The 27,883-nt window shown below is 54.0% G+C and overlaps 1 protein-coding gene across 5 annotated transcripts in view; it reads right to left on the reverse strand.

Annotated features, from left to right (window-relative positions):
- The window catches only part of Ttbk1 (tau tubulin kinase 1), a 42,491-nt gene extending 15,188 nt beyond the window's left edge, over positions 1 to 27,303 (reverse strand). For 2 of the 5 annotated variants that reach the window (XM_075980773.1, XM_075980770.1), the window contains exons 1-14: positions 27,045 to 27,303; positions 23,570 to 23,731; positions 19,335 to 19,482; positions 18,837 to 18,910; positions 18,490 to 18,630; positions 17,684 to 17,788; positions 17,388 to 17,453; positions 16,882 to 16,974; positions 16,672 to 16,797; positions 14,226 to 14,380; positions 11,570 to 11,801; positions 11,217 to 11,395; positions 8,103 to 8,664; positions 2,656 to 2,934 (exon numbers count right to left, since the gene is read on the reverse strand). In XM_075980773.1, the coding sequence (XP_075836888.1) occupies positions 2,656 to 2,934; positions 8,103 to 8,664; positions 11,217 to 11,395; positions 11,570 to 11,801; positions 14,226 to 14,380; positions 16,672 to 16,797; positions 16,882 to 16,974; positions 17,388 to 17,453; positions 17,684 to 17,788; positions 18,490 to 18,630; positions 18,837 to 18,910; positions 19,335 to 19,482; positions 23,570 to 23,677 (2,268 nt within the window). In that variant the 5' untranslated portion in view covers positions 23,678 to 23,731; positions 27,045 to 27,303. The remainder of the gene's footprint in view (positions 1 to 2,655; positions 2,935 to 8,102; positions 8,665 to 11,216; positions 11,396 to 11,569; positions 11,802 to 14,225; positions 14,381 to 16,671; positions 16,798 to 16,881; positions 16,975 to 17,387; positions 17,454 to 17,683; positions 17,789 to 18,489; positions 18,631 to 18,836; positions 18,911 to 19,334; positions 19,483 to 23,569; positions 23,732 to 27,044) is intronic. The other 3 variants (XM_075980775.1, XM_075980774.1, XM_075980771.1) reach the window with 2 other exon arrangements.
- Between the last annotated feature and the right edge of the window lie 580 nt (positions 27,304 to 27,883).

The raw sequence follows: 27,883 nt of genomic DNA on the forward strand, positions 1-27,883 counted from the left end.
GTCCCCCCAGCGGACACTCACTTTTCCAACACTCTGGGAAATTCTATAGAAGGAAAGGGTCTGACACCGCTATAGGCTCTCAGCTCGTCCCTCCATGCATGGGACCCAGAGACTTGGCCCCAGACCGTGCAGCCCTCCACCCCGTTCCACACGACCCTGTTCTAACTAACACAGGTCAGAGCAGCCCCGCCCCAAACACAGCTCTATCAAGATCACCGCTGGCGAGCTTACAGAGTCCTCCACCACAGAGGCCAGTTCACAAGGATGCCTTCTGGAGGGCCAGACATTTTGAATGGTGGCCTGGCTTTCAAGGACACCTGCCTTCCTACAAATGTTGTCCTTTGTGACTGAGAGATGGGGACAGATCCCCATCCCTAGAAGCTTGGGAAACAGTTATATGTTATATAATGCTAAAACTGAGACTCAAGTCAAGCCATTATCTTTGATAAGCCTTAAGGCACTTGGGGATCTTGAAACACTTCAGGGACAATTCCTGTCACTGAGGTGAAACTGTTCAGGTCTGGTGGTGGAGCCCTCTGGAAAGGAATGCCAGATAGCAAAGTACTTGGTGCCATGAAATCCCAGTGCTAACGAAGAGAACCCCTGCCATCACGGGGGGTGGGGGAGGGTGGTGTGGAGGGCAAAGGTTAAGGGGAGGGGGAAGCAGTGCTGGAAGCAGGGAGGGGCTGCTGTGTAGCCCCGCCCCCTCCCTTGTGCTTTGTGTTTCAGTTCTTCCTCTAGGAGTCTCCCTGGACTCCCTCCCCCAACTCCTGCCTGGGCAGAAGGCAAAGCCATCCCGAAGAGCCAAGAGGACAAGAGAGCCCTGGGAATGCGGACATTGAAAAGTGAGCAGCCTGGCTTGAGGAAGACATATAATTAGAACTAGGGTCTGGTTTGGTTGCTACATGGAAAAGATGCTCTTGGCACAGGCATTAGTGTTTAAAACTGTAGGAACCACTCTCAGGCTGCTGAGTCACAGCACAGTGCTGGCCATGTGCATACATGGAGAGTTCAACTCCTGGCCACCGCCCACTAGATTGAAGTGTCCCCATATTGGTTCAGGGGCCCTAAGACCGCTACTAAAATCAGGGGTATTTAAGGAAATTGATGGGCCACACAGTTGGGAAAAAACAGGTCAGAAAGAAAATACATAAAGAGAAGAGTAGAGCAGAAGCAAGACCTAGGAAGCTACCAAGGACACACACATGCACACACACATATACACAGTACACACACCTACACACACGCAGGCACACACACACTACACACACAGGCACACACACGCGTGCACACACACGCAGGCACACATGCACACACACTACACACACAGGCACACACGCGCACACACGCACGCACGTACAGCTGCAGCACCGTGTAACTTCAGTAGGTGCTGGTCATACCAGGATCTATGTAAATAGCATTCTCTGGAATTGTGCATGACACAGCCTGAGCATTCACCCCTGATAGCCCTGCTGTGTGCACACACATGGATTAGCACACTCACATGGGTACATGTATCCCTGCAAACATGGTCTGCAAACTCCCTAGCCTCCTCTCCTCCCCAGCCAGGCATTACCCTTTCTGGCAGCCTCCTCACCGCCATTCCCTAAGCCTCGCTGGCTGCCGTGGGCAGAAATGAAGATGGGAAAAGGTGGGGTCCCTGCGGTGACAGGCTGGGGAACTGAGGAGTGTACAAAGGGGACAGTAGGGTACTTGCCCAGGAGTGTCTAGGTCCCCTTCTGGCTGCCTACCTTGTGTCCAGTCTGCACCACACCTCTGAGAGTGGCAGACCTGAGCTGTCTGTCTGGGATCTGTTCTGAGAGATGTCCCTGTGCCTACAATCTCCTTTACCCCATTCTCCATATTGTCTGCAGGTCGCTGGGAACCCCTCTATCCATGCCCAGCTCTGAGGACAGGGCAGTCAAGTCTCTCAGGGAGCGACACATGGGGTCTTGGGGGTGCCGTGGTGACCATGAACCCAGCCTGCGCCTGTGGGGTAAGATGTGGAAGAAAAGGGAGGGACTCTGACTTGGTGGTGTTGCCATGGGAAATGTTCACTAGGTCGCAGGGCTGTCCACTCTCCATCACTGAGTACAGACATTTCCCCACCACACCCCAAGCTGGGTTTGACCAGCCTCCATCACATTCCTATTCCAGGTTAACTAAACAGACGCAGGCGCACCTCTGCTAAGGTTCGACTCCGGCCAACCCCTTAGGGATGGATCCGACCCAGACCGGCCAAGACACAGAGTAAACAGAACCTGACCCCACAGCCAGATTGCCCCTCAGCTCCCCCACATCTTGGTTTCCCCTGGACTCTGGAGCCGCTGGTTGCTCCATCTCAGAGCCCCCGTCCTGTCCAGCTGCGCCAGCACACCACCCCTCCCTGCACCATTTTGTCTGGCCCCTAGCAAAGGAGCCCACCCGGGACCGAGACTCTGGGGACAGAGCCTCTGGTGGGGCGGGAGTTTTACAGTATCTCGGGCCGACCTTCTAGGGAGCGTATTGCACGTGGGTGGGATGGGCTGTGTGGCCTGTGATTATTGCGTCCTGGGAAGGAACCATGGTCTCTGTCTGCTCCCCAGCCCCCCCCACCTGCCCCCTCCAGGAGGGGGGGGGCCCAGCCTAGGTCTTGTGGGTGAACCGTGCCCACACCTGCTGCAGCTGGGACCGCGAGATGCGGAGCACCGAGGGCACGAGTCTGTGGTTGCCGGTGGCCAGGGGCGCGTGGCGCCGATGGGGAGCACGCACGGGGCTGCTCTCGGCCGAGCGGCTGCGCTGAATGAGGGAACCGGAGGAGCCCGAGGAGCCGCCGCCGCCGGGGTGAGGGTAGTGCTCCGTCTCCAGCGTGGAGGAGGAGAACACGGAGGACGCCAGTCGTCGCAGGGGGCTGTACCGCGGGAGGGAGTGCCCCGAGAGTCTGTCCTCCTCCAACTGAAAGAGACCAAGAGAGTGGAGGAAAAAGAGGCATCAGGCACAGACTGGACAGCTCTTCTCGGGGGGCCACCCACCGCTCACAGCCCCTGCGGCACCGGCGTCCCTGGCAGGGGGCGGATGGCGCTGGAGGAGGGGGCTGCAGGCTGCCCGCCCAAGGTCCAGCCTCGGAACTGCCAGCGCCCTGCCCACCTCCTCCTCTCACAGCGCGGTCTCTGGGTGAGAGACCTCGTTCTCTCACCTCCTTCCGGAAGCCTTCTGGGTTTAGTCCCATCTAGCACTGGGCTCCCACTGGGCTCGAACCTTCCTGTCAGGAAGGCCCTTTTGTTGCGTCTTTTAGTCAAGCCCCCACCCAAGGGCCAGGCCGCTAACCTAACCACACTCCACATTCCTCCAGATCATTTTTAACATATTTGCAGTGCTGGAGCTTCAGTCGGGGTCTCCTGCTTGCTAAGCAAGTGCTTTGTCAATGAGCAATGACCCCCAGCCCTCCTCAGGAGATTTAAAACAGCTGCTGCTCTCTCCTTGTTACTCTCAGCCTCCTTATGAGAGGTGTCGGGTTCTCAGGGACAGTGTGGGTGGACTCTGGAGTCCAAATACTCAACGTCTTATTTGCAAGAAGTCAAGAGAGTGTTTTGTTTGTTTTGCAGTTCTGGGGACTGAACCCAGGGCCCTGTACTTGCTAGGCAAAATCTCTACCAGGAAAGCTTTTTGGTTTTTTGTTTTGTTTTTGAGATAGGGTCTCATTCTGTAGCCCACACTAGCCTAAAACGCACTATTTAGCCCAGGCTGGCCTCTAACTCTTAGTACTTCTCCTGGGTCTGCCTTCCAGGAAGCAGCATGACATACACGAGGCATCAACCCAAAGATGTCTTAACCCCAACTCTGTCACTTACAGTTGGGTGACCCTTGACCTCAGTTCTCTGTGCCTCAAGCTTTTCCCCTGTAAGATGGAGTCAAAGTGGCTGCCACCTCCTAGGCTTTGAGGACCAGATATGCAGGGCACTTACAGCCGTGAGAGACTGCGTGTTCAGGAGCCCATAGAAGACAGTCCTCAGAATGGCAGCCCCAGAGTTTGCTGAGCTGGGATAGGGCAGCTACAAAGTTGGTGGTGGCCATAGGAACCCTATCTCTGTGCCTCCTGTCTCCAGGGGGACAGGGAACATGTTCCGGGCACACGGGAACGGGCATGGTGGCCTGGTGTCTACAGACTTTGCCTCTCCTTACCCCTGGCTCTCTTGGTGGCTCTGAGGACTGAGTGATGGAGGAGACCCCGGGGAAGGGGGCTGTAGCCACCCTGCTCCAGTATGCCTTGCTGATGTCAGCCGGGAGGCGGTCACAAGAGACCTCCTTCGGCGAGGAGGCAAGGTTAACATTCTAACTTCATCATCTGCTCCACCCCACACCAGTCTGCTCCCTCTGTCAGCTTCTCTGGGGGCCAAGTTTGGGCTCCTTATTTTCTAGTTTGCAGTGAGAGAGGGCTAAGGCGCCCACAGGCGCTCTCAGAGCACATGAGGGGCCTTGAGTACAATATCAGAGTTTGTTCTCCATCAAAGAGGTCTTAGAAGCTGGAGCTGGATCCCAGCATGCTCTCTGCTGCAGGCTCACTGTGACCACCCATTTGTCCTCAATACCCATATGAAGTCACCTTTGTGAGTACATCCTAGCTTCCCCCCACAAGGCCCTAGAGCAGACAAAAGTTCTTCATCCTCCTGATGGCCCTGATTGTAAGTGCCTATCTTCCTGCCTGTCCTCCCAGCCCACTCCTCTTGACTGCAAGCTCTGACCTGAGGGCTGAGAATGAGGCCTTGCTAATCCTTGTCCCCCAGGCCCAGTACGCTGTTCAGCTTGTAACACAGTAGTGTTTGGGTGGCTTTCCAGCACATGTCTATATGTGTAAGGAGTGTTAATGTGCTGTGCTATTGACCTCAGACATCTAGCCAAGACACAAACGTTCCCTTTGCCCAAGCTGAACTGTCTCCTTGGCTCCTGCCAATTTGCACCTGAACCACCCCCTGAGAAGGGAGCCAGGCGTTCACATAGCCACACTATGCGCACCAAGGGACAACTCAGTGCCTAGCTCCCCATCTGCTCCCACGGCTGTTGGTGACAGGTTACTGTGTGTGTGCGGTAATGACTTCTACAGGGACAGTTCACACATCCAACTCTGAATGTGCGACACCAGGTCTCGGAGGGATTCCTCAGAGAATCTAGGAATAGGGAAGACTCCCACAGGTTTACCACAATGTGTAACAAAGCATACATCCCCAGCCTAGCCCAAAGCATGCCCCCCAACAACAACGAAGTGAACACACGCCAGTCCGGTTTGTTCCCTCTGCCTCAGAGAACAAAGGTTTTACCTCACCCTGGTGTCCTAAAATACACACAGAACATGTTCTGTCCCATCTGTTTCACCCATAGGCAACCAAAGACACTGCATGCCTGCGGGCACATCTGCCAATGAGCCTAGCCAGCTGGAGTGCCAGCCGTGTACGCGCGCACACACACACACACTGGACTGCTCCAGGCATTCTGACCCTGTGCAGACCGTCTGCTTCTCTGACCTGCATTGCTACTCTGCATGTTCGACACACATGCCTTAGATCGGGATCCCAACAGAAACGCTGACCCAACTGCCTGGTGTTGTGTCCCGGCTCTACCATTGGAAGGCCAGAAAGCTTGCTCGTTTATTGTAGGTTACTGCTTTGAGGCTGTTTCCCCACCTGGTAAGTCAAGGTCACCATGTATACTGGACCAGTCACATAAATCTGCACGTGCATCTTGCAGTGTGCTGTGCTGGCTGCCATCATCACCGTTTCTGTCATCCTCCCTGCTTTGGTTCCAGAGACAGTGATGTGTGCACATATGTCCACATCCACACGTCAAAGCACACTCAAGATCGGGGGGCTCAGAAAAATACACACGTAGTCGTAGAATGTTAAGGCACCTCAATTCTGCATAGTATGGGGAAACCGAGACTGGCAAACACCTCTCTTCCCCACAGAAACAGTTCACTTCCTGTCCATGTCATACACCATGACTGCACAGCAGGCCTGTCGCTGGTTCTGAAAGAGTCCCCAGCATTAGCACGACACCTAGGATGCGCACAATATCTGCAGGAGAAAGCAACCTGCAAGGATTCCTGGTCCTCTTGTTCTGAGACCGGAAGGAATCAGTGGCTGGCTCTCAGTGACCAGGAAGGAACAACAGAACAGAAAGCCGACTTTTATCTGTGTTTCCCTCCACTCCAGGACCACTGTCTATGACCTTTTCCCAAGTTGACATTTCCTGGGGACCCCACCCATTGTGCCAGTCCCTTCGGTTTGGGGTGCTGATGAGGGAGAACAGGGCGTGAGACGTTCTGAGAACATCTTGTTTGCCCCTACTTTCCCCAGAGCCATTTGTGGGAACAGTGGTCGTGGCTGAGTTCTACCAGCCCGCGTACTGCCAGGGTGAAGCCTCCACATCAGGGAGCTAGGGCCTCTGTGGGTGGAGACTCATGGTCCCCAGTTTCTCATTACTATATACGGGTACAAGGCAAGACCAGATAGATATTCTCTGGGATTGGGGATCAAAGAATCACTTCTAGAAAAGTCCTCCTGACATGACCAGAGCTGCCCTGTCCACCCAGCCATCCCAACCTGAGTGAGTGTCAAAGCCGGCTCCTGGGCTATACCCAGGCACCACACACAGCCCCATCATTAGATCACAAGTGGAACAAGCTGCAGGCTCTGAGGCAGTACAAGAGCTGACGGTCACTTCTCAGTCAGAGGTCAGCTGGCATCCCACATAGAGGAGCTTGGCCAGGACAGTGGCTTCACAATCCTGTTCTGACAGGGTGTCCTTAGGAGGACACACACACACACTCACGCCCCACCATTACCACAGTGAGGCATGCTTCCGATCCCCAGATCAGCATTTCCAAATCCTTTCTCTCTCCATACTTCTTCAATCTGTTCATCTACACTAGGTACAATTGTGCAGGCCTGTAAGCTCACACACATGCTGAAGACCGTGCAAAGGACTGGAAACCAGCCTGGCCTACAAGGTGGGACCCTGCCTCAAAACACCTAGAGGAGGAGGCGCCACTGCAGCCAGACAGGGCTCCCAGCATGCCTATTCTTGTGAGCTCGCTTAGGATGACCCTAACCTTCCAGTCTTCCTGCACTAACTGCCCAAGTCCTGGAATTACAGAAGTATACACTGACACCCTAGTTTTATATGGCCCTGGGAACTGAACCCAGGGCTCTGATCATGCTTCCCTCCCTGGAGCATCCCCTGGCTGGGAACGATGGGCTGCCATCAGTGCTCTCCTACCCTTGTTTTGCTCAACTCTCTCCCTATTTCTTCTCCCCTGCTCTGGTCCCTCCTTGTCAGGATTAAGGACTCCTCTCTCTCTCGTCCCTCTGTGTGCATCTAAGAGCATTTCTTAGTTTCTGTCCCAACTCTTGGACCTCCCTCTCCTGCATGGTTCTCTTGGGTACCGGCACCCACTCCCATGGTTCCTATGAGACCAGGTGACATCTCTTTCCTGAGCAATGGATTACACAACATGACCATCCTTCAGTTAGCGAGAGATGACTGCGTCCAGTCTGAACCCACACATATGCCCTCAGAGTCCCAGGCATCTGGTGAAATATTTCCACCCCGCAACCTGCCCTTCACCATAGCCCTTCCTTCCATCGGCCTTGCCCCATGTCACAGTCTACTTCCTGGCCCAGGCCACCAGGGTACTCTGGCTACTGAAGACATTGGCCTTCCTGCTTCTAAACCTTTACCCTTTCAATTCACTTACTACAAAGTCGCCCAAGGGATCTCAAAAGTCTCAAAGCCACCACAGTGTCATACTCCTATTTAAAAGCCTTCAATGAGTTACCTTAGGCCCTGCTTCCCACCCTCGTCGGTACTGTGCTGAAGACTGCCACCACAAGATCTGTGTTTGCTCTCCTTGGGGCCCCGGAGGCCTTTCTCCTGCTTTGTCACCTAGCTGGACTCATAAGACTTAGCCCACAACTTAAGCCTTGTCTGTCCCCACATACACCTGTCTGTATCCACCATGGCCCTGTCACTGCTGGGTTCCTAGGCCAGAGGGGCTACAGTGGAACACACTAGGCCTGCCTGCACGGCTCTAGGGGTCTCAGGATAGGAGAGTCATACACAAGTCTTACCTGTCTCTGAGGGCCCGTGGGGTCCGACTCTCTCCGTCGAGGGCGGGGTCCCGAGTGCAGGGGAGAGTGGGAAAGGCTGCCAGGCGTGGGTGGCTGGGATGTCTCTGACCGGCCATCAGCCTGGCTCAGCTGAGGTGGTGCAGGCTGAGGCAGCACCTGCCGCAGGTCCTCCTCTGCCAGCGTCTGCATGCCTCGTCCTCGGGGCCTGACAGTGGGCTCTGTCCCTAGGCGTCTCCTTTCCTCACCCTCCTCAGGCAAAGGCCGCAGCTCCTCAGGCTCCTCATCTGTGGTACCTGACGTGCTCGGCTCGGCCCCAGGAGGGAAGTCCTTGAGCTCTGTCTCTTTGTCAATAATAACCCATTCCTTGCTGTCAAAGTCTTCCTCCTCAGCCAGCGGCACCGAGCGGAAGGCGTTGCTCAGGGCCTCCTGCTCCACGGAGGCTGACACGTCCATGCGGCCGCTGGCCTGCCTGTCCGCATGGCCTGTGTCCACTGACAACATCTGAGCTGGCTGTGAGGAGCAGGCCTGTCGTGAGGGTGACCCAGGCAAATCCATCCGTGACCTGCAAGAGTCACCCGAAGGGAGCTCAGTGCTGGCCTCTGAAGCCCCGAGGACATCAAGCCAGTGGCAGTCACATCAAGAGTGTGACTCCATCAACATCACTTTCTAGAAACACTTCACTTACCTATCCACCTGTCATTCATTAACAAATAAATATTCCTTAATGCTTACCATCTTCCAGGAAGATGAGTGTGCAGAAAACGAACCCATCCATCTCCTCTGGGCTACTCTGGGGAATCCAGCCTTTCCAACACTCAGCAGGTACTTACGCTCCATCTGTGGTTCCCTCCTGCTGCACCCAGGGCAAATGTACCCTGACACCTGAGTTTACAGATGGCTCCGAGCTCCACTTCTGACACCCTCCGGTCCTGCCCAGCTGGCACTTTATAACCCCAGCAGGCTGGGCCTTGAAGTCCCTAGCCACAAGCCTGAGTCTGCATTCCTTAGCCTGTACCCAGAGCCTTTCAACCTAACCGTTTTGCTCTTTCCCTAGCCAGGCCTATCAGATTCACTCGCTTTTCTAGCTTTGGAGCCTGTCCTGGAACTAACTCTTGTAGACCAGGCTGCCCTCGAACTCACAGAGATCCACCTGCCTCTGCCTCCCAAGTGCTGGGATTAAAGGCATGTGTCACCGCCCGGCCTCACTCACTTTTCTTTATCAGTCCACCCTCACCCTAAAGGCCTGTGCCTCCATCCTCTTCTCTGACCTTACTCTGAAGAACTTCCTGTGGTGAGCCCCTCCTCCCTACACGGACAGTTACTTGTCCCCACAAGGCACCCTGAGCCCCCACCACACCGTGGACCTCAGACCGGCTGGTGTATCTGTCTTCCTTACAGATAGACTGTGGCCTTCACCTGGCAGGGCCTGGGTTCCTCTAATGTCTAAACTCAGGGCACAGATCCTGCTGGGACTTGTGTCATCATCCTGAACTGTGCCTTTGACTCTCGATCAGCACTCAGAAGGTCTCTGTTCGATGTGGCAGCAGCCCCAAAGGGAGGTGTCTCTTATACCGTGTGGTTGTGTGTGGTAAAGGAAGATGCTACATAAGGAGGAAGTGTTGGCTCCAGAACACCAAGAAAAGCACCAGGCCTAACTCATGTGGGGTCAGTGACTCCGCTGCAGAGGGAAGATGCGCGGAGCAGAACTCCCATTAGCCTTTCTAAAAGACCACACCCTGCCTGCATGGCCACCGCCTAACCCATTCTACACCGTATTTGTATCGATTTGTTAGTAAGGCTTAAAATAAAACATCATTGACAGAGGCCGCCCTGGGACTCCCTGTACATGGATGCTCACATTCCCTGAGAGCACAGTTTGTTTTGAGGGAAAGTTAGGACAGAGGTAACAAAACAGGAGGTGAGCTCTGCACGTGTGTGTTCCTGTGTGTCTAGAAGACAAGGGTGAGAACTGGGACACCCCAGCCTTATCTGCTCTTGTGCCCCAATTGCCACCAAGCATCCTACTCCTTCCCTATGGCGGCATCCTGAACCTTCTGTAGCAGAAACTCTCTTCACCCACCCCTTCCTGCCAGTCTCGGGGGAAACTGCCAGTGTTTCCCTGACTGCTCCCGAGCTGGTAGCTCTTCCAAACTCAGGACACTTGCCCTCTGGTCTCCACTCATGTCCTTTCCTTACTTCTCCGTGTCCATGGGGCTCCATGCTGCCACGGGTGAAGATGAGGTGTCTGGTGGTGCCTGGCAGGACAGCCCAGGTAAGCGAGTGTATGCTGTCACACACGGAGGGACCCAGACCTGTCTTGGGTTTGTCTAGCCCCCCAACTGGCACCGCGTCCTATCTGGAAGATTGGGACAGTTTAGGGCAAGGTTCAGGGGAGGGGCCGTGGCTGGTGTGGGTCATCAGGAAAAATACTGAGTGGGTATCAGAAAGGATGCCCTCTTCCTGCAGGGCCAAGAGCCTCTTTTCTCTTTCCAGTGCAGAGAAGGCCCTGGTCTACTCTGGAGCAAAGGTCCTCAGAAGCTAAGGAAAATCAGTGACTTCCATCTTCCAGGAGCCCCTCACCTGGTGTCCCATCCACTCAGGTGGTGGCCTGGCTAACCCTTGCCAGCTACACCCACCCACGGCCAATTTACCTCCTCCCACCTTCCAAAAGCCAATTCCCTCAGCACCCCCTGCAACCCTTCCTCTCACCAGCCAGGTTCCTGCTGGGTCCCTCTGCTCTCAGTTCATACCTCTTAGGCCCCCAAATCTGTGTCACCCTACCACCAGCAGTCCCTTAAACTTCTCTCAGGCTCTCTGCCTGCAGGTCAAAGGAAGCCCGCCTCTACTGCTCTTCGGGCACCTGTGAAATTGTTGTCTAGGAAAACATCATGCAGAACCACGACCTGGGTCCAGACACTGGCCTGTCCCATTCTTTCCTCCATGGATGTCCTACCAGAGGCCACCAGCTGACCCCAGGTCAAGCGCAGCCTTCACCATGCTTTCTAGAGTTACCCAACTACTGCCTCATAGATGACCCTCCATGGACCAGCCACACTGATGAGGGCAGACGGGACCAGAAGGCCTCTGTCACCCGAGCCCTGTCTACAAACTCACCTCCTCTCATGCAGGTCTGCCCGCCCATCAGCTGCTGTAGATAGTCTCTCTGACTCTGGGCTGTTGACCCTCCGGTAGCGTAGAGACCGTACTGGGGTTGTTGGGGAGTCTGGGGGGGCACGCACTGGAGAACTGGGGACCCCTACTCCTCGACTCTGTTCTTCCTCCACACAAGGGGTCTGTAGAAGAGAGGATACTGTGAGTTGGGGTTCACAAGCTGATTATAGGTCGGAGGCTTTCTCACGTTTAAAAGAGACACGAGGCGGGTTGGTGGTGGGTTGGAAGGATAGGGCCAAGGGCTGGGAACCCAGATGGGGATGGCTACCCACACCCTTCTGCCTGGATGCAATTACTTTGCCGATGTTGATGCGCAGTTTGTTGCGGTTGACATCTGTCTCCTCCCACACTTCAGCCTCAGGACCCCCAGTGTGGGGGACAAGGTGGGGACCAGGGCCCAAGCCCTCTGGAGGCCTCCCAGGCAGGATCGGGGGTGCATTCTCCTGGTCACTCAGGTGCTCGCCCTGGAGCACATCCTCAGTGTTCTCGCGAAGCAGGTCCCCTGGTACTGGTGTCACATTGACCACTCTGGGGAGAGCAGGAGAGTCATGGGTCAGACTGGAAGGGACGTCCTCTTGTCTCCTTGACTTCCTGCCAGCACAGGCCCTGGGGAAATCTCCAGAGTGGACACTCCATTGCCATCCCTGACCCACAGGCCTCTGAGACCAGACCATCCTCACACTGGCAGGGACTGGCACATCCCTACTGAGCCCCTCCTTTTTAGGGGACCTGTGGGTTTCCCAGCCCTTGCTGCAGTCCACTGTCAGTGCCTTGCTCCTTCCAGACCCCAGAGAAGTCTGAAAAGATGCATTTACTTTTTTGTGTATGAGTGTTTTGCCTGCATGTATGTCTGTACACCATGTGTGTGCAGTGCCTGAGAAAGTCATAAGAGGGCGCTGGATCCCCTGGTCTGGAGTTACAGACAACTGTGAACCACCATGTGTATGCTGGGAATCTAACCCAGGTCCTCTGCAAGAGCAGCCAGTGTTCTTAACTGTCGAGCCCTCTCTTAAGTTCCATGTGTCAGCTCCTTAAGACATTTCATTTTCTTTCTATTTTTGTTGTTTATTTTTATCTCTGTGTGTACACAAGAGTACATGATACCGTATGCATGTGGCAGTTGGATGACAACCTTAGTGGCTGGCTCTCCTTCCACCTTGAGACGCAGCTGTGTGTGTGTGTGTGTGTGTGTTCACCTGTGTGCATGCATGTGGAGCCAAGGGTTGGTGTGGGAATGTCTTCCTCTAAGGTTCTTCACCTTGTTTTTTGTTTTTGTTCATTTCTTTGTTTTGTTTTTTTGAGAGAGTGTCTTACTATGTCATCTTGCCTGGTCTGGAACTTGCTATGTAAACCAGGCTGGTCTCAAATTCCCGGAGATCTGCCTGCTTCTGCCACCTGAATACTGGGATCAAAGGTGTGTGCCACTCCACCTAGCCCTCACCCTGTGTTTTGAGACAGGGTCTCTTAATGGACCTGGAACTCATCATTTCAGCTGGACTGACTGGCTGGCTGGCCCTCGGGTCCACTGAGGTAAGGTTCTCATGTGCATCAGGTTAGCTGAGCTGCAAGTTCAGGGGTTTCTGTCTCGCCACAGGGACACATAGATTCCAGGGGTGCACTACTGTGTCTCCTTTCTGTGGGCGCTGTGGACCCTGCCTCAGGTCCTCACACTTGGCCTGCAGGTGATTTATCCACTGAGCCACATCCCCAGTCTCTTCTTTCTGTTTTTAAAACAAAGTCTCCCTGTGTAGCCCAAGCTAGTCTCAAACTCATAATCCTCCTGCCTCATCCTGCAATTAGATATGTACCCTCATGCCCCACTTCTCTGAGTAACCTTAGTACAGAACTGGGCCACTGTAGTGTGCCAGCAATTTCTGTGACATCTTCCTCCCAAAGGCAGCCCTGGATTAGGTGGTGCGACGGCCAGTCTTGGCTGTCGACTTGACCACGTCTGCATTTAACTAAAACCTAAACAGCCAGGCACACCTGTGAGGGGTGTTCTTAAATCGTGTGAAGTGGGAAGACCCACTTCTAACTTGGCTCTATCTTTAAGGTGAGAATATCCACCTTGAATCCAGACCTTTCGAAGTCAGAAATCCACCTTTAATCTGAGCCATGCCTTCTGCCTTTAGCCTTATAAAGGACACGGAGGACAGAAGCTTGCTCTCCTTTGCCTGCTTGTTCTTGCTGTCACTGGCAAGTTCATTCTTTCACTAGCCTTAGAGCTGACTTCAGTATATACTGAAGACCAGCAGAGACATCCAGCCTTGTGGACTGAATTCTTGGACCTTCCATTGATACACAGCCGTTGTTGGACTAGCTGGATCACAGCCTATAAGCCATCTTAATAAATATATTCATTCTATAAGTCTTGTTTCCCTAGGGAACCCTGACTGGTAGAGGTGGGACCCTTTAGTCAGGATTCTCCCCCAGACACCCTTCCATGTGCCTCACACGGTTCTGAAATCACTGGCCACCTCCCAGCATTGGCCGACGCCCTGTGAAGACAGGGGTCAATGTCCCTCTGAGCCCCGTGGCATCTGGATGTGAGACATACAAGTTTGTCTACAATGAGGAAGGGAGGCTGCAGCTCAAATCGCTTCACCCAGGATCTCTTCCTTAGTCAAAAGATCTAAATGAGCCGGGCGGTGGTGGCGCACACCTTTAATCCCAGCACTCGGGAGGCAGACACAAGCGGATCTCTGTGAGTTTGAGGTCAGCCTGGTCTACAGGTCAAGTCCCAGGCTAGCCAAGGCTGCAGAGAAACCCTGTCTTGAAATTAAACAACAAAAAAGCTCCAAGAAGATACCCACTCCAGCTCAGATTCAGCGCAGACCGTGACGGAATAGCTCAAGGACCCAGCATGAAGACACAACCAGGGTCCAAGGAGGATGAGGGGCTGGCCTCCTGGGTGACCGCCCCACGCACCATGATGCCCCCGCTCAGACTCACCCGAACATGGCTGCTGTCTGCCGGGTGTTCTGCTGGGGTGGGGTGGAGGTGCTTGTGGACAGGAGGGTATCAGTGCCTGCCTTCTCCCAGTCAAAGGCCTCATTCTCAGCAATGCCCCGTTCCTTCATGCTGTTCTCAAACACCGACATGATCAACTGCAGGGGTGGGGGTGGCAGGAGGACAGAGAGGTGACCCCGGGGCTAGCCAAGTGAAAGGGGCAATGGCTGGGATAGCAGTGGGGGGAAGATGGGGACTTCCGGCTCAGAGACGGGCCTCGAGGGGGCACTGGAAGGAGAAGGGCACATGGGTTTCAAAGGAAAACACAGCACAAAGCCCTATGCAAATGATCATCTTGGATTAAGCCCACCAGATGGACACTAGTCCCCTGAGACCTGTCCCCTGAGGACAGTCTCCAGACTCTTCCGCCATTCCTGTCATCTTAACAGGCACATCAGTGGCCCTGAACCACTGGGTTCCCTCGTGGTCTTAGGCCTCTCTGCAGGCTGCTGCCTCTGTTGGGGTGCCTTTCCCACCGTCCTCCCTGACACCTGCCTCACCCTCCCATACAGCTTCCCCTCATCACTGGGCACAGAGCCTTCCTTCTGTGCTATCCCCATGCTTCTCTGCCCATTCTTCATCTCTGGCAGTCATCACGGGGCTTTAGTATGTAGGTGTGTGTAACTGTGTGGACCAAGGGACTCAATGAGGCCGAGCCAGGGCAAGAAGTGGGGTGTCGGCTCACCAGCAACTGGGATGCTGGGTTCAAGAGGTAGCAAGTGGCTACAAAACCTCTGAGCATCCCAGGGCATTCAAGGTTGGGCTGGCTCTCTTCAGAGCCAGACTTGCTTTGGTGTCTACTGCGTGACGGACACCGAGTCCCTGCAGTGGGCACCACTGTGCCTCATGCACAGCGGTTTCTGGGTAAACACTGATGATGTGTGTCTACAGTCTCCAAACAGAGCGACAGGTGCCGTGAGGTGTAGCGACGGAGCTGTGGGGAGGGTTAGACCTGGAGTCAGGCAAGCATTCCTCCCCACAGTGATGTCGATGAGGGTGTGACTGTTGTACAGTGTCCTCCAGGGTGCGGTGATGCTGGCACCCTCAGTCACATACACAATGTGACACACAATTATGTGTAGTACATAACACTATGTGCTTGACTTTGGGTTGTGTGTTTATTTTCTTTAATTATGTGTATATGTGAGTGGGGGGTATACATATGAATGCAGGTGCCATGGGCCAGAAGATGCTGTCAGGTTCCCTGGAGCTGGGCTTGTATGTAGTTGTGAAACTCCTGACATGGTGCTGGGCACTGAACTCGGGTCCTCTGCAGGATCAGCATGCGCTGTTGACCAGTGCAGCATTTTCCTAGCCCTGATCTTTGTTGTTGTTGTTACTGAGACAGGGTCTCCCTGTGCAGCCCAGGCTGACCTCAAATTCATGATTCTACTGCTTCTGCCTCATGGGCTCTGGGACTACAGCTGAGTATCACCACACCTGGCAACACTAGTTTTTAAATCACTATTTTAGAACATACACCCTCTACTTAAAAAAAAAAAAGTTGACTGAGGTTGGTTATGAGGCTATGTTGGTAGAATGTCTGCTTGTCTGCCATGCAGGAAACCCTGGATTCAGTCTCAGGCACAGCACAGCACTGGGCACGGTGGCACGTGTCCTAAATCCCAGCATTTGGGAGGTGGAGGCAGGAGGGTCTGAAGTTCAAGGTCATCTTCAGCTACACAGTGAGTTTGAGGACAGCTGGTCTACATGAGACCTTGTCTCAAAAGCACCAGCATTGTAATCTGCTACAGCTTGGGAGGCTCGTGTTTACTGGTCTCTTACTTGGGTCATTTTTCTCTTGAGTTTTACTTAATCCCATCTTGTTTGCCATGCTGTGGGACCAGGGGTACGAAGGGGAGGTCCTGTCCAGGTTTGGGAAGTGAACTCTTACATGGCATTCAGGGACATTTTAAGGATGGTCTGTACCCTGTCAACAAGGGATGCATCACTGTCTCTGAGCCCAGCCCTTCTCTTAACCACGAGGTCTATCTACCCTCAGTTTCCCATCTATGAACAAACATCCCAGTTAGCAGAGTTCTGCTGTCAAACACATGATGGTCACTCCCTCCCAGGGTCTCACTATGTCACCCAGCTGGTCTGTCCTCAAACTCACAAAGACATCTGCCCCTGCCCCAAGTGCTAGAATTAAAGGTGTGTATGACCATGCCCCTGCCTCAAACGCTTGACTGTGATAACACAAGAACACTACGTATACTGGGGAGGGTCAACTCTTGAAAAGTCTGAGCAGAGACTGCTTTAAACAGTTTGGTAGAGGTAGAAGATCAAGGGGACAGACACAGGGGCAATCTTGAAGTATGCCAGGCTACAAGGGGGCATCACTGCTGGGAGCCTGAAGCTTCTCAGTTGTGCCCCAGGCTGGGGGTACCTGGTAATCAGGCTTGGTGAAGTAGTCAAGGCTGGCGATGTGGTCCAGAAAGAGATGGAACTCCGAGGGCATGTGCTTCAGCAGCATCCGGTGTTCGTACTTCTCCTTGATCATCCCCACCTGCTCCTGGAGGGGTGCGGACACAGACACAGCAGGTGAGGCCCAGCTGTTTTACCCTCTGCCTCTTCCACCCAGCAGCGGGAGCCTCACCTTGTCCTTGATCTTCCTCCAAGGTAGCTGGCCCACTGCAAACTCCACCAACATGTAGAAGAGGGACCACAGGTCATCGTGGCGGCCCATCTCCTGAGAGGTACGAAGAGCGTTACCTGCAGTTCTCACACCCTCCTCTGAGAAGGGGTGGTGGACCCTTTTCTGGGGACGTCTGACACCCGGACCCAGACAGACAAAGCTGGGATCTCTCTGACTGTGGCTCGTCCTATACCTCAGCACGCAGACACCACAGTAAATGGTTCTGTGCATGTTTTGTCCCTTTACCAGGGATTTTCAGTGGGAAGAGAGATGATGAGAGCCCAGAAGAGAAGGACATCACGGGAAGCCAGCGGTGACACTTTCCTCCCCACTCCAAGTTTCAGGGGCTGACTGGCTGCAGCCCACACCCCTTTCTTTTCTCCCCACCTCGACATCCATGGCCCACTTCATACCCAACTTTGTCCTGCAGCCCTTAGTCCTTAACTCAGGCTAGGCCGCTCACTCACCCGGTTCTTGTGGGCATTGACCGAGGCATAGCGAACAGTCCCCCGGAACCCGGCCACATTCCGAGGCTGCGCAAAAGAAACAACAGCTCAGCCACACTGTCAACCCTCCCACCACCAAGACTAACTGCCCACCTCATCCTGATACCCAGGAGCCCAGACTGTCATCCCAGGGTGGGAGGTACTGATAACTGAAAAGAACCCAAGCCTGCTTAGGCAGCCACAAGGAAAACAGTGAAGTGTTCCCAGACCAGAGAATCCTTAGAGCCCCCACCATCCTCATGCCTAGTGGTACTCACGGGCCGGACGTCCCCTGTAGTGTTAGTGTACTGCCGGGCCAGCCCAAAGTCCAACATGTAGCACTTTCTGTAGGTGGAAGGCAGCCGGCCCATGGCAAAGTTGGACTGTGGGAAGACAGCAGCTGTGAACTGGGGTCCAGCACCCCCAGACCCACTAAGACACTGCTGTGCCAGCATTGACGGGCCGCCCCCACCCATGGATCTTACATCCACCCACATTCATAGGAGGACGGCTGTCACATCTCAGCAATAGAGCAGGTATGGCTATCCTCAATTTAGAGACACAGGAAGGGAGGGTCAAAGGCTGAGGGGGTGAGATGCCCCCTCAATCACAGAACTGGTGAAAACAGGCTTTGAGTGCCTGTCTAACCTGCTCCAAACCCTCAGCTCCCTACAGGGGCAGAGGGGTTTGGTACGGCTGCCTGGCTCAAAATCAACTGCACTGTGCCTTTTCTTGCCGCGTGCTCTTAGGCCGTTCACCCAGCTTTACCCCTTTAGGTTAGAGGACTGTACTTTATTTTTCTAGCACCAAGATCCAAGATGCCACAGAAAGTCAGGTGGCCTCTCCTGACCTCCTCACCTCTAGACTGAGGGACTACATGGGGTCGTGGGCGAGAGATGCAGAATGGAGGGCAGAGATGAGAGCCGGGCAGGCCAAGAGGTGAGAAAGAGGAGGTGGGGTTCCGTGTGGATCTAGAAATGCTCAAGTACAAGAGGCTCCGGCACTGGAGCGGAGCAGCCAGGCTCCGGCGACAGGAGCAGAGCAGCCAGTCTCTGGCACTGGAGGGCTCAGGCTCATCGCTCACCGGCTTGATGTCCCGGTGCAGGAAGCCCACGGAGTGAATGGCTTCGATGGACTCCAGGATCTGCTTGCCCAGCCGCAGTGTAGTGCTTAGCGTGAAAGTACCCCTCGGCTGGCTGCGGCGCAGGTCAGCCAGGTTCCGACCCTGGGTGGGGTGGGCGAGATGGACAAGATGGGATAGGAGGGGAACTCTCCAGCTGCCACCGTGACGGCCACCAAGCCTTGCCCCCAAAGGGTTATGCCTACCTCTACCCATTGCATCAGGAACAGAAACCTCCCCTCCCCATGCTCCGCCCAAGTCACATGCTAGCTCTGGGGAAAGAGGTAGGAGGACAGGTCCCAGGGACATACCTGCAGCTGCATCACCACGTAGTTAAACTTCTCGTTCCGGCCACAGCCAATGAACCTGCACACGTGGTCCTTCCCTGCAGGGCACAGAAACAGGGCCTCCCAAGTCCCATTCCTTCCTCCTCGTGCCCCACCACACACACACACACACACACACACACACACACACACACACACACACACTATGTCGTGCCCACCTAGCTCTTATGAGGGTTACGAGAATCTGAAGCGTTTTAACCTTGGAGCCACTTAGCCATCCCTCTGGAACACTCTCGAATCCTTCCCCAGCCCTGGTTCCAGGAACGCCTCTTTAAAGGCCTACAAACCCCACTCTAGTTCTGCCTTCTCTGGCCCCACTGTTGTCTGTAAGCCATGACCCGCCTCAGTTGGCCCCACAGACTCCCTCATTGCTCTCCATCCCTCTCCTAAGCTCTGGCCCCATTTTCTTAGATCCTGGCTCCATCACCTCTTCCTTCCCATGCCCCAGCCCCAGGGTGGTACCTTGAAGCTTTTTGAGCACAGCCACCTCCATCTTGAGAACCTGCTTAGGCTGCTGGGCTGATTCCACCTTGAGGGCCACATTCTCCCTTGTCAGCAGATCCATGGCCTCGTAGATCTCACCAAAGCCCCCACCCCCGATCTTTTTCAGCTGTGGATGAGGGAAAGAGCTGTGCTCAAGGATCAAGCTGGACAGTTCCTTAACCCACTTCTGCTGATCATATTCCCACACCTCCTCTCCTCTGAGACAGACAGCTCAGCCCATGAGTATAGATCTCTTCCAACACACACTCACTCACACACACATACACACATTCACACATACACACACTCACCCACACACATACACACATACACACACTCACACACATATACTCACACACATTCACATACACACACTCACATACACACACTCTCTCACACACACACTCATACACACTCATTCACATACACATACTCTCTCACACACACATTCACACACACTCACACACACACACAGGACCAGACAGGTATCTGAATAGGAGCAGAAGAGAAGAGGCATGTGGCTTCAGGCAGACATGAAACAGCCCTGATGATACAGAGTTTTAGAGATTATGGGTCGTCCCACATCTCTTCTCTAAAAGGAGAGCAGGGCCAGGGGTGTAGCTCAGTTAGGACAGTGCCTGCTTAGCATACATGAAGCCCCAGGCTAGATCCCCAGTACCACATCCACCAGGCCTGGTGGTTCACACTGAGGAAGGAAGTAAAGGCTCAGTACCAGCCTTTGGCACATAGTAGGGCTAGCCTGGGATATTTGAGGCCCTGTCTCCAAAGAAGGGGAGGGAGGAAAAGAGAGAGGGAGAGACACATGGGTAGGAGCTTAGCAAGTAAAGGTGCTTCCTGCCAAGTCTGACATCCTGAGTTTGATCCCCAAGACCCACATAAAAGGAGCGAGCCAACGGCCTCAAGCTGTCCTCTGCCTTCTACACACACATCATGGCGCACAGAGCCACACCGCACATCAATAAATATAAAAATATAAATAACAGTAAAGGACAGAAGAGGAGCCAAAGCTATGAGGAAGGGAGAAGTTTCTTGAGCCAGGGTAGGAAACAAGGAAAGAGGAAGGGAAAGGAGGAGAGAGAAGCGAATGCTGTCCTACTCTGACAGACACTACCCGACAACAGAACCCTAACAACCCGGTGGGAATGGCCCAGGGGAGCGCTAACCTGGGGAGCCAGTAACCTGTCCACACCCTTTTACAGCGCACTGTGTGTAAGCACAGACGGCAGGGTAGGTGAGACAGGGCTCACAGGCACAGTTTCCTAGGCTCCATAACACATGTGAGGACCATCTGACTCCCCACGGTGCACACGGGAAAGCCACAGGGCCCAGGGCCTGTAATGCCTTGGCTGTAAATAACGGGCCTGCATTTTCTCTAAACTCCATCAACTGGAGACAGAACCTGTGAGTGTAGAACCTTTAAGGTTCCAGGACATGGGCCACTTGGCACTGCCAAGTGTGGGAGCTGATGCTGAAGCCCCCAGAATCCCTGATGGTGGGAACATACCTAACACCTACTCCCCAGTTTCCCAGGGCCCCGGCTTCTTTATTGGCCTTTTCCTCAAACTGAGCCCATTTCTTTCCCGATTTGCCACCCATCCCTAGGGCAGGGGTCTAGTTGTGGCACTCATCCATCCAGTATCCTTTCCTCCTGCTCCGTAATGACGGCATGCTTATCCATCAAAAGATACAGTGGGGCTGGAGAGATGGCTTAGCCATTAACGGCTAGGCTCACAATCAAAACATAAATTTACTTTAGGACCACAGAGAAAAACTTAGTCTAGAATATGAATGTATTACTTTCTATAACAATGAAGCCATAAGATGCTATGCTTACTACCCTAAGGTAGTAAGAAGGTGTCATGAGCCGAAAGCACCTAGGCTGATGAACTCCACGAGGCAGACCCTTGAGAGAATCCCCTTCAGACCCTTTCAGGCCATTTCTCCTCTTCTGTATGTTCTAATGATCCCACCCCCATCAAAGGACCCCCCCTAAAGCAGAGAAGAAGCCCAGCCCAATGGAGCCTCGGTTTATTTGGAATGGACACCCTTTTCTTGCCTCCACTCTGGGCAACCTAAAGTCATCTCAGTTTCAAAAACTATTTGGACCTCTTTTTCTCCTCAATAAGAGAGAGTCGAATTGAAACAAGCCACAAAGACCTTTTCAGCCCCTAGACTCCAATTCTTGCATGGGCTGAGTTTTGCTGACTGTGTTGCGGCAGCAGACAGACCTCAGCCTGCCTTCTGATCGCAGAACTTGGCAAGTTAGCTAATCACATCTATGAAACAGGAGTGCTGGTAATTGCTGTATCTACTCCATCAGTGCCCGAGATAACCTACAGAGGACACCTTCACAGCCTCTGAGGATGAGAAGTGTTCAGAGAGGCTGGACAGATGGCTCAGGGGTAAGGGGACTGGCTGTCCTTCCAGAGGACCTGGGTTAAATACTCAGCACCTACATGACAGCTCACAACTGTCTGTAGCTCCAAGATCTGACACCCTCACACAGACACACATGCAGGCAAAACACCAATGCACATAAAATAAATTATTTTTTAAAAGGCACAGAACAAACACTAAGACTTTTATTTCTGCTGTTTGTTATGTGGCTTGCAAGGATCACCCCTAGAGAACAATTTGCTCATTTTATCTTTTGTTTTTTTAGGGCAAAGAAATTTATTTACAACTTACAGTGATCCTAATCACTGACACCCACCCCCATTTCTCCTGGTTGCAGCCCATCTCTGATCCATGATTCCTGATTCCCTCATTCCCACATCAGCCCCACCCCTCCCCGGTCTCTCTAGCTCTCCTGGGAAGGAACAGAAGGACAGTCCAGGTCTGGTGTACTTGCCCCCTCCACGGCCGCTCCCCCTCCCTCTGTCTCCTCTCTCCCCGTACACTTCCATCCTTCATAGAGCACAACAAGGTCTTTAGTCTAAACTCTGTGTGTGAACAGTCTTTTCTCGCCTTTTCAGTACAAATGTTATTCAGTCTGCCATCTGCCAGACACCAAGTCCATGTGCCAGGGACCCGGGGGTCTTGCAGGGGCGCTCCTCACTTTGCCAAACACCCCTTCCTTTTACGGCTGCCCTGGCTCCTCCAGTTACTCTCCCTCTCAGGAATCCCCCTTCGGGGGCCCTAAGAATCTTCTCCCTAACACCCCAACTCCCAATTCCTGAAAATGCTCTCCTTGGACCTCTGAGGACCTGCGCGGCCGGGTGATTGTTGCCATGGAGATCCACCGGCACCCAGACCCCACCCTCCTCTCCAACCCAGCAGCCCTAGTGAGCGAGCTGAGCCTCACCACACCAGAGCCCAGGGAAGCGCACACACGAACACAACTCTATACAGTGAAACAAATCTGACCTCTATGGTTCTTTCTTCCCCTCTGGATCCCCATTTCCGCGCAGGCCCCACGTCCCCGCACACACTTTTCCCACACTATACCATCCTACATCATCCCGCCCTACAATAAAGAGGACACCAGGGTGCTTTACAGCGATGGAGAAAAAAGGATTTGATCGAGGCTGACTGGCAGTAGGTCTGGTTCCCTAGACAGAACCACTGCTCCAACCCTTACATAGCTCCCTCCCACCCAGGATATCATTCTCCCCCGACAAAGAAACTTGGACTACAACTCCCAGCAGGCCCAGGAGCCTGAAGTCCTGGGTTGGAGGAACAGGGCACGCTGGGAGATGGAGTCTCGGCGTGTTGCACCTGCCGCAGGAACCCGGCAAGGGAGGAGGGTGGATGGAGAAGAGGGAGTGCGGATGCGGTGGGAGCAGCCTAAAGGGCCTCTTTCCTCAGACCCAAGCCTTTCTGTCCTCTGTGGAAGCGGAGGAACACATGCTCACTCAATGTCCTTCCCCAAGGTGCGGCAGAGAAGGAGCCCCCTCCCCCACCACCCTCCTCCGCACCATGGGCTCTGCAGCTCACACCTAGGCATCCAACCAGGAGTTGTTCAGGCTAGGCTGGACCAACACGAGGAAGGGGTGAGAGGGAGCCGGGTTGGAGAGAGGGTACTGGGAGAATGTGTGGACAAAAAATAACATTTGATCAGTATGCAAAGGAGATCGAGGACATCTCCCACTTAGGGTAAGAGGGCTCCAAGGGCACCAGTCTTGGGAAGTCTCCAGATCTCTGCTTCTCCTTTCCCAGACCCCTCCCTCTGCCCAGCTAGGTCACTCACTCACCACCTTCCAGCGATCTTTGACCACGTAGTTGGCCGGCAGGATGTCGGCCTGCTCCCCTCCCCCACTCATGTTGGTTTCGTCCTTAAGAGCAGCCGCTAGGCACTGCATCCGCCAGCTGGAGGGAGGGGTGTCCGCAGGGCCTGCCCTTGGGGGTCCATCTACCTGGGAGAGTGAGGAAGGGCAGTAAACAGCCTGGCGGACCCCCTAGACCACCTGACAGCTATGGAAAGAACCCCCATCCTGCTGGCAGGCATCCTTCCTAAGCCGGAGTGGGGTGGGGGGGAGCTGATGCTGGGGGAGATATGATGGAGGTCAGGGGAAGGGAGGTGTGAAAATCAGTAACAGGACACACACGATGAAAACAGGAGAGGGCAGTGATGTGTGACCAAGCCATGGGTTTACCATAGAGACATTCCAAACTAATGAGGGGAAGATGTGCTAGCCAGTGGGCATCCTAGGCTGAGACCCAAGAATGACAAGCCTGAGTCACTCATTCTACCTGTGGTCCCAAGCATCCACACCTAGACAGTGTCACAAAACTCCTGAGGAGCTGTGCTTTGCTGGTTGGCTGAAGGGAAAGACCTACGGGTAAGCCATGAGATACCCTCATCAGAGTGGCCGGCCAGCCAACCAGAGAGGTGTGACCATCAAGAAAAATGAGGACATGCACAACAGCCCCTTGAGGGTGGCATGAAGGCAGATGGATTGTAGCGAGTGGAGGCTGACCCCGCTGGCAGCCACAAGACTTCCCGGTCTGTATGCCAGGATATGTGCTAACAGTGACCACAAGACCATAGACTCAAGCTGTGGACTTCAGAGGAATGGTATCCCAGTGTCCACTCCACAGGGGCCAAGGCAGACTGAACTGGGGGCGAGCAGAGTAGTGGATGCTGTCTGGGGGCGGAGGCAGAGTGACAAAGAACCACAGGTCTGGGAAGGCAGGGGTGAGCAAGTCCATTTCCACATCTATGTGGAGTCAGCCAGGAGGAAGGCAGCTTCTGCTGTGCTTAAGTGGATAAAAGTTGACATGGGAGACGACTAGTATCCCAAGCGACAGAGGACTAAGACACAAGTTATCCAAAGATGTGTGTGCTGTGTTCGTGGACCCCTCTGTATGAATGGATTCTTGCTTTGTGTGCACATGTGTAGAGAAGGGACCGGCAAAGGTGACTTTCTGGTATTTCTGCCAAGCCAGCCCAGGACTGGGAACCAGCATCTTCTCATCTTTCATCTACAGATACTCTATGTGTTCTGTGCCACACTCTAACCATGACCCTGGAGAGCCACACACAGGAGTGAAGGAAATCATTCAGGCTGGGGACTGGGCACGGGAGAGGCCGGAAGGGGCTAAGTTCTTTGTAAATGGAGTGGAACACCACAGTTACTAATTGTAGCTAACTTCTTTGTAAATGGGGGGAAATGACATTATAATTAATTATCTCATGGACCCAAAACTCCTTGAGATGGTCCTTCTCAGGTCCTGCGTCTAGACACCCTGACAAGGGCAGGGTAGGCTGGAAAGGACCTAAGACATCTTCAGGTCACAGTGCTCCACCAGGGACATGAAGAGAAAGAATCTCCGTGGGGAAAGACATTGCCACTCCCTTTTATCTTTCTTTGAAACATCTGAGCTGAATTGTTTTCGCCAATCCACACAACGCCAGGGCTATGGACTACCAAGAGTTTGCAAGGCAGGAAGGACAATGACAAGGCAAGAGGAACCAGAATGGGGTTCTGGAATATAGGTCGAGACCAGACGGGGCAGCTGTGCATGGTACCACGTACCTGTGACCCCAGTACTCTTGGGGGGGGGCAGGAGGATGAGGGATTCAAGACTAATCTTGGCTACACAGCAAGTTCAAGGCCAACCTGGGCTACAAGATACCCTGGCTGAAAACAAGAAAACAAAACAGAACCACAACTAAGCAAAAAAGACTGGAGAAGCAATCAAACTTGTGTGGAGGGGGCCTCCCCCGGAACTGGGCTGCACCTTAATCCTTGTGTGGAGGAGGCTATGGGTCCCAGCCTCAGCCCCAGCACAGGGGAAAGGGAAAAAGTTAAATTCAGGCTGGGGAGGAAACTCAGTGTTTGAGTACATGTCCAACATGGTCAAGGCACCAGCTTCAACTCCCAACACCACCAAAAATGTACTTTTTAATAAAAAGGGGCTGGGACCTGCAAAGGCAGTCCTGTGGAAAAAGACACTCACCGTCTAATCTGATAGCCTGAGCTTGATTCCTGATAGCCATGTGTTGAAAAGAGGGAACCAGACCCCTGCAACTTGTCCTCTGACCGCCACGTGTGCACGGTGGCATGCATCCACCTTCCACACACAAAGTGAATAAAAGGACTCCAAAGGGGGATTGAGAGATCTTGCTGTATCTCAGTCAGCATTTGAGATATCTCGATATAGCTCAATCAGCACAAGGTCCTACATTCAGTTCCCAGTACTGAAAAAAAATAATAATAATTTTAAAAAGTCGAAGAGTTGGAGGGACCTCAGTCCTGTCTGGTGGTCTCTGCAGGTGGATGAGGACAATCTGTCTGCAGCTCACACTTGATACTTGGGAAAATTGGAATTGGTGGAGGGGGAAAGACCTGGCCACTCTATCCACCACCCTTCCCAGAGGATGCCCCCGTGGACCCAAGTTATCCCAGACTGGGTTGACAAGCTTGGCTGATTGGTTACTGTCCTCTGAGGCCCCTTTGTGTGTGTGTGTGTGTGTGTGTGTGTGTGTGTGTGTGTGTGTGTGTAGGCATGCCTGTGTGTATGCATGAGAATGTGGGGTAAGTAGAGAGAGAGAGAGAAAGACAGAGAGACAGAGAGAGGTAAGTGTTTAGAAGCATATCGTGGTTTGTAAACAGAAGAGTTGATGTGTGGCTATGCAAGGTGTGAGGAATCTTAGAGGCCAGGACAGGAGAGGCAAAGCCATGAGGAGCGATGGGAACAGGAGAAAAGAGGAGAGTGCAGGGAACAGGGCCTGTCGGAGTGGATTGACAGGATGAGGGGAGGGGGTAGGTCGACAAGAGACAGGAGATCATGGTGGCGGGGAGTAATGAAGCCACAGGACCACGGGACGGGCTTCTGGGCACAGTTGGAGAAAGAAAAGAGAGGCTGGTGGGTGGAAGGGAGGAACTGAGGATGGGAATGAGGGTCTAGAGACAGCTGGGTGACCTGTCAGAGCTGACAGGAGAGTGAGGAGGGAAATCATAGGGACGAGGGCTGGGGGAGGTGCTGTGGGGGAGGCAAGAAGGATGTGCTGGGGAGGGTGGGTCTGTGCGGGGGGGGGGGGCAGGGAGCGGCTCCAGGCCTCAGGCTGCGGCCCAGGCAGTGTAGGCCAGCGTCCCATCTTCTGGCGGCGGTGGCGAAGACCGCTGCTGGATGGTAGCCGAGCCATGGAGGTGAGCCCGGCGGGAGGCCCGCTGAACCCCAGAAGGGACCCCAGCCCGCCTGCCCGGCCCCGCCCCGCCTCACCTGCTCGGTGTCCGCTGCGGCTGCGGCTGCGGCGGTGAAGACAGCGGCACGGGGCGGCGCATCCCCCGGGGCCGGGGCGGGGCGGGGGCGGCTCAGTGCGGCGCTGGGCGGCCCACTCTCTCCCGCGGCGGCGGCGGCCTCCCGACCCCAACCATCCCGGCCCGGCCCGGCCCCGATCCTTCTCGGGCGATGGTGGCGGCGGGCGGCAGCGGCAGCAGCAGCAGCAGCAGCAGTAGCAGCAGTAGCAGCGGAGTGGGGAGCTGCCCACAATGCATTGCGCCGCCAGCATCAGCACCAGCCCTGACATCACCGCCCCACCGCCCAGCCCTTACATCACTGCCATTTTTCTGACATCACGTTCCACTCTGCCCTCCCACCCCACCCCCCGTGACCTGCCTGAGCACTCTCAGATGATCCTGTAAGAGCTACCGGGGCTTCTTAACTCATCTATACAGTTCACTTGCCCACAGGCTCCTTACCTGTCCCCAGAAACCTCACTTGTCTCCATCACCTTTTATCTCCCCCGATTCCCAGAATATCCCCATTACTCCTTTACCCTCACCTGACCCCAGATTCCATCCTCTACATAGCCATGGTACTTCCTTCTTAAGCCCTTCTTCTCCCTGTACCCTCCTTCCCATATGTCTCTGTCATGGTCTCTTCTGACACCCCACCCCCACCCCTCTCCTCATCTTGCACGTGCCTTCTCTCCTGGTTTACCTTCTCTTTCTTTGGCCCTTTCTTCCAACTACTGACAAATTCTGTCATTGTTTCTTATTGCTTACCAAACAAGATACACACTCTTTATTGTGACATTAAAAACTTCTCAACATGCACCC

Source organism: Microtus pennsylvanicus, chromosome 7 (assembly GCF_037038515.1).
Source record: "Microtus pennsylvanicus isolate mMicPen1 chromosome 7, mMicPen1.hap1, whole genome shotgun sequence".
NCBI classification, from domain to species: Eukaryota; Metazoa; Chordata; class Mammalia; order Rodentia; family Cricetidae; genus Microtus; species Microtus pennsylvanicus.